This window comes from Echinops telfairi, unplaced genomic scaffold (assembly GCF_000313985.2).
Source record: "Echinops telfairi isolate 266 unplaced genomic scaffold, ASM31398v2 ScPeMD7_29;HRSCAF=101, whole genome shotgun sequence".
Lineage (NCBI taxonomy): Eukaryota > Metazoa > Chordata > Mammalia > Afrosoricida > Tenrecidae > Echinops > Echinops telfairi.
The window spans coordinates 5971311-5981320 of record NW_022103926.1 but is presented as its reverse complement, the minus strand read 5'-3'; the positions used below and the strand labels follow the sequence as shown (position 1 = coordinate 5981320).

The following is a 10010-nucleotide window of genomic DNA, read 5'->3' as shown; positions in this document are numbered from 1 at the left end:
TTCTTGCATTGAGGGAGTACTTGAGTAGAGGCCCAATGTCCATCTGCTACCTTAATACTAAACCTATAAATATATGAACATAGCTCTATTTCCCCATTGTCAGATAGAAATATATTTACATATGTACATGCCTGTATCTAGACCTCTATAAATGTCCTTAGCCTCCTAGTTCTTTCCTCTATTTCCTTTTACTTTCCTCTTGTCCCACTATCATGCTCAGCCTTCATTTGAGTGTCAGTAATTCCTCTCAGTTACATTGCCTTTGATCAAGCCCCACTAGGCCTCCTACACCCTCCTCACCATTGATTTTAGATCACTTGTTGTTCCCTTGTCCCTGGGTTTGTTAACACCCACTTCCTTTCCCTCACCTCCTCTCATGTCCCCCCAAAGTATTGGTCCCATTGTTTTCTCCTCTGGATTGTTTGTCCCGCCTCTCTTATCTAGATAGACATGCAGAGATAATAATATGCACAAAAATAAGACAGAGGGACAAAAACAAAGCAACAAAAGAAAACAAAAAAACAACACACAAAAAAAACAATGACCGAAAAAGGCCTATAAATAGTTCAAGGTCTGTTTGTTGACCTTTACGAGTGTTTTCCCATTGAGTCTGATAGGGTACCATGCCCTGGCCTCACAGTCTATTTTTGGTATTCCCCGGGGACTTCATTGCTCTGCTCCCCTTGCTGTTCTGTTCTGCTGCACGCCCTTAGTGTTTTGCCTCCATATGATGGGATCAGATCGGGTGAAATTCCTACACCGTGTCTCCAGTATTGTCCCTTGTAGCAATATGGGTCAGTGAGGGACATCGTGTCTCATGGTGGAGCTAGCTCTATGGTCCTCTCTGTGGATTGGCTGCTCTGAGCAGGAATATCATCCTCAGGGCTTGGTGGGCCAGGATGTGCTCCAGTCTCTCTCCCTCCTCCTTCATTTGCTCCTACGTGTTCTGATCAGACATATCCCTCTCCCTGAGCTGTAGCTTCAGTGCTGTCTTCTGAAGTGAATTCTTCTGGGGGGGAGGAGTGGCTGTCCATGTAGTTGGGATTGGGGCTGGCCCCTCAGACCTCTCTATTGGCTTCCTGCTTCATGCCAGTAGATTGCATTCACATCTTGGTACACTGGATTGAAGTCTGGCCCCTCTCTCCCTCTCCCATGGAGATATAAACAATACCCTCCCCTTAGGTGGGTTAGTGCCCTGTTCCCGACTACCCATGTCTTTCCACACACACACTCCTTTTAAGTTGGCTACCATATGTATCCTTGGATTTAGTATGGCCCCTGTCATACTACCTGGACCTCACCCCAGGAATGTATGTATACAGTAGCTTTTCCCCTATCCACCTTTTGCATTTTTAAGCTTACCTCAGAGGACTCATGTTGTACTTGTCCTTTTGTGCTTGGCTTACTTCGCTTAGCATAATTTCCTCCTGTACTTCCCATGTGGCAATGTACTTCATGCGTTCATCGCTGCTTTTTAGGGATGCATAGTACTCCATTGTATGTCTATACCACAGTTTTTAAATCCATTTATCTGTTGATGGAAATTTGGATTGCTTTCAACTCCTTGCAATTGTGAACTGCACCACAATGAACATTGAAGCACAGATGTCTTGACCTCTTTGTTCTTTCTAGTTTAAGGTCCTGGGGTTGACTTATTAGGGAAGTACAGATTCCCAGAGCAGAATTTTATTGGACCCATTGGAATTTGATCTAGCACTGGACCAATCAGCTTTGGCCAGGCAAAGTTTAATAGCCAGGTGCTCTCTTAGCAGGGACACTGGTGCACTGCGTCTACATCACTAGAGTATGCAGTCATTCTACTCATGCAGGTAGACAAAAGTTTTGCTGATGTACATGGCCAGAGATAGCAACCATAATGCATTGGGGTACAACACTGGAAGATATTGTTGATATTTTTTCTATATTTTGGATAGGCATCAAGTTTAATAATAGTTAGCTATGGGGTTTCTGACTTTAGGACAGCAGAAAGCAATTTTCACTTCCTATACTTCATAAAACTATTTTTAGCTTAATGACTTTATTTTTCAGAACTTTTACAGTTAAGGAAAAACTGGGAACATAGTAGAGTTCCCATATATCCCATATCTAGTTTCCCTGGCCTATTAGTAACATCTTAATTTAGTATGAGGTATTTGTTTATAGCTAATGTAACAATATCGACCCACTATTTGTTCACTAAATTCCAAAATTTACTCCCATATAAGTTTACAATCTTAGAAACCCACAGGGGCAGTTCTATAAGTCAAAATCTGCTCAATGACAAAATGTGGTCTTGGTTTGTTTTTAGCTTTAACTTAATATCCTACATCTGTTCCAGACTTCTACCCAACATATCAAATAATAGTCAATTGTCATGTCTCTTTAGGTACCCTGACTGGCATTTTTTTCAGACTTTCCTTGGTTTCGATGACCTTAATGGGTTTGAAGAGTATTGGTCACTATTTGTTAAGGTAGAATGTAAAACATTCTCTTTGTGAGTGATGTTATGCCATTCGGTCCTCCAGACGATGGGAATAAGCTCCTAACCAGAGTAATTCAGTTATTTTAAAAATCATTTTATTGGGGGCTCTTACAGCTCTTATAACAACCCATACATCACTTGTATCAAGAGGTTTTTTTAAATAGGCATAATTCACATTTTATTTCTAAACCTAAACTGTTTGAACTAGTATCACAAAAAAACATTACCAGGTAAATAAATATTCCGATGTTAATTTTCATTGCATTAAGATTTTTTTTTAAAGGTGACAAAACTATTGCATCATAATGTGACATTGCAACAACTGTGCAATTTTCCATATATAATGTGGAAAACAAACTGTGTGTGTTAGTAAGGAACAAAATCATCATCTATTGTGAAATAGCTCTTAAATTTTACTTCAAAGAAGGCTTTTGAATAAATATTAAAATTGATCTTAATCTTAAGTAATTTATCCTAAGTATATGATATAAGCACCCAGATATAAAAAATGTACTCAGAAATCAAAATTATACTTCAAAGAATGTACTCTACACACATAAGTAGGCCAGAGTTTGTAATGGGGTATAAAGCCAGATCTTACACGTGACTAGTTTGTTTGTTTTTAAATGGACCATAGTTCATCTCTTGAGAAATGGATCCTCCACATCATAACCGTCTCCGTTTGGCATCACTAATAGCTCCCCACACATCGAAGACAAACTCATCTGGGAATGCAGAGTCCCCAAGAGTTTCATCAAGTGCCACCGCAAATTCGTCCAGATGAACTTTGCCCTTTCCAGCCTCAAACAGCGTGGTAGCTAAATCAGTATCTCGGATTCCCAAGTGCAAATCAAGCAGGTCAACAATCTTTTCATTGCCTTTGTTTCATTTCCAGATGGCCCTACTTCATGCTGGAAGGACCTTTAGATTGTAGTCTAAGTGTCCTACTTCCAGTACCAATTTTTCCTTCTGACCTTGGCTCTACTTCAAATGCCTTCTTAGGTTCTATTAACTTCAAGGCAAATTGCTGCTCCTTTTGAAATTCCTTTAATTTCTTGGCAACATCATAATGATACGATCCAACCATATTTTCTCCATTCATAGATTCAATATGATCTCCCACACAGATTGTTTTAACTGAGTCAATAAGGCTATCAACTTTTATTCCCTTTATAAAAGCATACCCAGGACCATTGTCTGTAATGGTGAGGCCGAGTGTAATAGTTCCATTCTTCATGGTGTTTGGTTATAGCTAAAAACTTTCATCCTTTGTCCCCTGTATGTGCTACTATATACATAGATATAGTTGTGTCATGTACAAATATGTATAAAGATATATCCTCTGACCACATACTCATATATGCTCATGAATGCACTCTCATACACTGTCCCATACATGTTCATCTTGCATGGCAGATCTGCCTATGTATCCATTTATAAACTGTTGTTTGTTGTTACTGTTATTGCAGGATTATAGATGTAATAGTATTTGCCATGGGCGCCTTGTACTTCCTACTGTCTTCTATGCCTTGTTCATGTCATGCTGACCTCCTCCTTATTATATATTGCCTTTTCCTTCACCCAAGTCTGTAGTTAGTGATTTTTACCTCACCACCCCATCCCTGATAACCATAAAATGTTTATTTTTGTATATAAACATTTTCTTGACTTTTAATGGTTGCTTCATAAAATATCTGTTTTTTGTGACTTATTTCACTGAGCATAATGTCATCTAGGTTCAGTCACGTTATGAGATGTTTTACAGATTTCTCATCATTCTTTATTTTTGAATCATGTGTATGTATCATAGTTCCTTATTGTGTATTAGTATGTTTATTTATCCAGATATCCATTGATGTGTATGTAGGTTATTTCCATCTTTTTGCTATTATAAATACTGCTGCAATGAAAATGAGTTAGCACATCTCTCTCCATGCCATCTAGGATATATAAAATAGTAGGATTGCTGGATCATATGGTATCTTTATTTTCAACTTTTTATGAGAGTATCTTACTATTTTCCATAGTGCTTGTACAGTTTTACAATCCTACCAGCAGTGTGTGAGAGTTCCAATCCTTCCACATCTTCACCACTATTTGTTGTTTTCTCTTTTTCTCTCTGCTATTATTGCCAGGATGCAATGACACATCATCGGTTTGATTTGCATCTCTCAAATGGCTAATGCTTGTGAGCATTTCTTCACGTATTTGTTGGCCTCTTAAATGTCTTCTTTAGTGAAATGTCTGTTCATGTCCTTTGCTAATTTTTAAATTGGATTATTAGTCTTTTTGTTGAAGTTTTAAATTTTCATATAAATTTTAGAGATTAGTCCCTTATCTGATAGGTCACTGCCAAAACCATTTCCCAGTCTGTAGGTTTTCTTGATACTCTCTTGGAGAAGTCTTTTGATGTTCACAAGTGTTTAATGTTTAGAAGGTCCAATTTGTCTAGTTCATCTTCTATTGTTTGAGTAATTTCAGTTTCGTTGATATTCTATTTATGCTATATATTTTATCCCCTAGCATTGTCCCTATTTTTTCTTCATTGATCTCTATAGTTTTAAGTTTTACATTTAGGTCTGTGATCCATTTTACGTAGTTTTTGAGTATGGGTCAGGTTTATTTTTTTACAGGTAAACGTCTACTTTTACTGGTACTATTTGTTTTTTCATCTAATTTCAAAAATGTTGTTGGTATTTGGATGGGAATTACAGTACATCTATTGATTGCTTTGCATAGCATTGACATTTTCACAGTGCTAAGTCTTTCTAGTCATGAGCATGGCATGTTTTTCCATTTATGCAGGTCTATCTTTTCTTGTTGCAATGTCATAGTTTTCTTTGTATGGGTCTTTGATATCCCAGGTGAGATTTATTCCTAAGTCTTTCCTAAGTATTTTATCTTTGCTGGGAAGTATTATAATTTATATTGTTTTCCTGGTTTTCTTTTTGGAGTTATCTTTCTTGGTGTAGGAGAATCAAACTGATTTTGTTTTGCATGTTCAAGTTGTATCCTACTTTGCTGATTCCCCTTAGATTCAGTAGTTTTATTGTGGAATATTTGGGATTTTCTATGCATAGTTCCATGACAATGGATTAAAACATAGGAATTATTGTGAGGATGCTGCAGCATTATGCCATCTTTTATTCTATATATATAGGTTCATATATAGGTTGTACATGCGTTTGAACTGACTCAACAACTAACATCAATAATAATATCATATAGTCTGTGAACAGGGATAGTTTTACTTCTTTCTTACCAAGTTAAATGCCCTCTATTTCTTTCTTTCTTTTACCTTATTGCTCTAGGTAGAAATTCCAGTACAATGTTGAATAAGAGTAGTGATAAAGGGCATACTTAACTGGTTCCCATTCTCAAGGAGGATTCTCTTTCTATTGAGAATAATATTGGCTGTTGCTTTTGTGTAAATGTCCTTTATTATGTAGAGAAATTTCCTCAGAGGTTTTATAAGAGATGGGTATTAGCCACTATCAAATGCCCTTTCTGCATTAAATGGTTGAGAAAATCATATGCCTCTTTTCCTTAGGGGGTGGGTTAATTGTTTTCCAATGCTGTAGGTCTGTAGGTTCTCTTGATACTCTTTTGGAGAAGTCTTGATGTTCACGAGTGTTTAATGTTTCAGAGAATTGTGCACCTAGTATGAATCCCACTTGGTTTTGATTTGCTATTGTTTAAAATATAATGTTGAGTTCTATTGGCTAGATTTCGTGGAGAATGATTGGGTCTATAGTTGACTCTTGAACAACACAGGGGTTAGGAGATGTGGTACCCTGTGGAGTTAAAAATCCATGTGTAATTTTTTTTTTTTTTCCATGTGTAATTTTGACTTCCAAAAACATACCTACTAATAGCTTATTGGTGACTGGAAGTCTTACCAATAACCTAAACAGTCAATTAACAAATATTTTGTATGTTATGTTATATATAACACCGATGTGAAAGCTGCATTTTCATTATTAGATTAAAAAGTATTTCACAAAAAGTACAAACTTTTCTCATCTGCTGGTGTAACTTCATCAACAGCATCACACGCACCCCTTTCAACAATGACCTTTGCGCTTTATTAATTTGTTTTGCAATAACTGGCAACCACAGCTGCAAACCACAATGCGCAGTATGTATCAAGCAATTCAGGTTTTTCTTGTAGCATGATAGCTTTTCTCTGCTTCTTAGGAGCACTTCCAACATCAGTAGTGGCACTTTGTATGGGTCCCCTGATACTATTCAGGGTTTACAGTACTTCATAGAACACGATGCAAAACACATGAGGACTTGGAGAGATCACTTTTGACTGCTGTATAAAATTTATAAGAGAGGTGAACTACTCATGTGGATGTGATGGACACCACACAGCATTTAATTTAAAAAAAATCAGCATATAAGCAAACCTGTGTAGTTTTCAAAGGAGCCCTAGTAACAATCAGGCAACTGATGGGACTACTAATCTCAGTGTGGGTGGTTCAAACCCATCAGCCTCTCTGAGGGAGAAAGATGAGGGTATATGGTCTCTTGAAGGTTTACAAAGCCTTGGAAACCTATATAGGATCATAATGAGTCAGAGTTGCAAGAGAAAGACAGCGCTTTGTACTCACATAAAAAGTTACAGTCTCGGGGGAGTGGGGAAGGAGGGGGAAAAATGAGGAGCCGATAGTAGGGGCTCAGGTAGAAGGCAAATGATTTGAGAATGATGATGGAAACAAATGTACATATGTGCTGACACAATGGATGGATGTATGGACTGTGATAAGAATTGTACGAGCCCCCAATAAAATGATTTTTTTGAAAGTTACAGTCTAAGAAAATCACAGAGGCAGTTGTACCCTGTTCCATAGGGTCGCTATGAATTGGCATTAACCGGGTGGCAGTGAAATTAGTCAGAGCAGACTCAAACGATGATCGGTTTGTGCTGTTCAAACCCAGGTTGTTAAAAGGATATCTGTAAGTCTTGTTTACTTTGTGTGCATGGTGTCTTTCCATGGCTTTGCTATCAGGGTTATACTGCCTCTAAAATGTAGTATTGTGTGAACTCTTGTGGTAGTTACATAATCTGTTGTCAATTTGAGACTTAGGGGTGAAGGGGTGGAGTTTAGCCTGTCAGTCAGGTCGCAGCTTGACGACCCCATTTGGAAGCGCTAAGAAGATAAATAACTTGTTGGAGACGGGACACATGCTCACTCTCTACGAGCTATTGCAGCTGGCAAGACACATGGAGCTAGTGCCCTGAGCTGGAGGAGCCATGTGGAGACCCCTGCCAGCTCGGAGATGCTTCCCATGCCACTGGATTCACAAGACTTTCTACCCATTGGCCTGTGATCTTCCTGCATTCGGCATTATTGCATGGCTACATGAGTCTAAAGAGGAATTTATGGACTAGTATTGGACATATGGGTGAATATTGGACTTATGGACTTGATCTGGATTGGTCTGGAATGTTTTCTTAATGTACAATTGCTCTTTTATATAAAGCTCTTTCTTACACACATGAATGCCTATGAATTCATTTCTCTAGTCTACCCAGACTAACACAACTCTTCTCTGACAGAATTCTCCAGTAAAGTGCATAGTCAGGACCAGGGCTTTTGTCGCTGCTGCGAGGTTTTATTTATTTTATTTTTGTTTGTTTTATTTTTACCTCTACAATCTCTTCTCTTGTGTATCTGTTTAGTTTTTCTTCTTCAGTTTGTGATACTTTAGTTAGAGAGAGTATCTCTGTATTTTCAAATTTGTTGGAGGATATTTTTTTATCATATTCTGTTATCATCCATTTTCTTTTTTAATAAGAAAGAGCTTTATATCAAAGGGTAATTGTATATTAAGAAAACATCCCAGCCCAGTCCAAATCAACTCCTTAAATCTGATTGTGGTAGTCACCTAATCTGGTGTCAATTTAAGGATTAAGAGTGTAGGGGTGGAGTCTAGGCTGTCAATCTGGAGAAAGCCAATGAGACTTCTGTGTGGGCATAGCCTTCTCTTGAGAATTCTGGGAAATCTGGTAATTTCCTCCTTGGAGGTGGGAGACTCTCTGCTACTCCCTGGGAGACACTGCAGAAGACAAGCCAAACGGACTCAACCAGACCTTGGAAGCCAGAGAAGCCACAGAGAGACCCCCTCTGCTAGCACTGAGATGCTTACAATGCCACTGGACCAAAGACTTTCTACCCACTGGCTTATGATTGTCCTGCATTTGGCTTCATTGCATGTATTTCGTGAGTCTGAAGAGGACTTTATAGATTGGTATCGGACATATGGGCTAATATTGAACTTATGGACCTGATATGAGCTGGGCTGGGATGTTGTCTCAATGTTCAATTGCTCTTGTATATAAATCTCTTTCTTATACACACATGTGTGTCAATGGATTTGTTTCTCTAGTCTACCCAGACTAACACACTGATATTAGCCCATAGGTCCAATACTAGTCCATAAATCTCTCTTCAGACTCATGCAGCCACATGCAATGATGCAGAAGGCAGGAAGATCACAGGCTACTGGGTGAAAAGTCTTGTGCATCCAACGCCACTGGAAGCATCACAAGGCTGGCTCAGGTCTCCATATGGCCCAGTATGTCTTGTCAACAGGAAGGTGAAGCAGTGAGAGGTGGGGAAGACCACGCCCACAAGGAGGCATCATGAGGCGGTGGCCTGATTGACAGGCTAGACTCCACCCCTGCACTTATTTATCAAGCTGACATGAAATTATGTAACTACCACAGACCACCCCTAGTCAAGTTGACATCTTCACACCACTCTTTATCTATATATTTTATTTTTATAAATCATTTTATTGGGGGCTCTTACAGCTCTTATAACAATCCATACATCACTTGTATCAAGCACATTTGTATATATGTCGCCATCAACATTTCCAAACATTTTCTTTCTACTTGAGACCTTGGTATCAACTCTTCTTTTTACCCCTCCCTCCCTCCCTCCCTCAGCCTCTCACCCTCATGACCCTTTGATAATTTATAAATTATTTATAAATTTTATTTTATTTTCATATTTTACATCTTCTGCTGTCTCCCTTCACCCACATTTCTGTTGTTCGTCCCCTGTGGGGGTGGGCTGTTGTACGTCAGTCATTGCGATTGGTTCCTCCTTTCCCCCACTTCTACTCCCTACCCTCAGGGTATTGCTACTCTCATTATTGGTCCTGAGGGTTTTTCTGTCCTGGACTCCATGTGTTGAGAGTTCTTATCTGTCAGTGTACATGCTCTGGTCTAGCCGGATTTGTAAGGTAGAACTAGCGTTATGATAATGAGAGGAAGGAAGCACTAAAGAACTAGAGGAATGTTGTATGTTTCATGGGTGCTATACTGCACACTGGCTGGCTCGTCCCTTCTTTATGATCCTTCTGTAAGGGGATGTTCAAAGCCATACGTAATTTTTAAACAAAACAATAATAAAATTATATATGTGCCTAACAGAATAAAACTAAATTGCATACAACTCAAAATGTGCCAGCCTCTTTTAGACATATTTTGTAAGCAAAAATATTCTACACA

The 10010-nt window shown here is 38.6% G+C and overlaps 1 protein-coding gene across 1 annotated transcript; it reads right to left on the bottom strand.

The window, feature by feature from the left end:
• Positions 1 to 3148: 3148 nt before the first annotated feature.
• Positions 3149 to 3719, bottom strand: LOC101660749 (PDZ domain-containing protein GIPC2-like). Its single transcript, XM_045289556.1, is given in 2 exon segments — positions 3149 to 3365; positions 3367 to 3719. Coding segments are annotated over 2 exon segments (570 nt in total).
• Positions 3720 to 10010: the final 6291 nt, after the last annotated feature.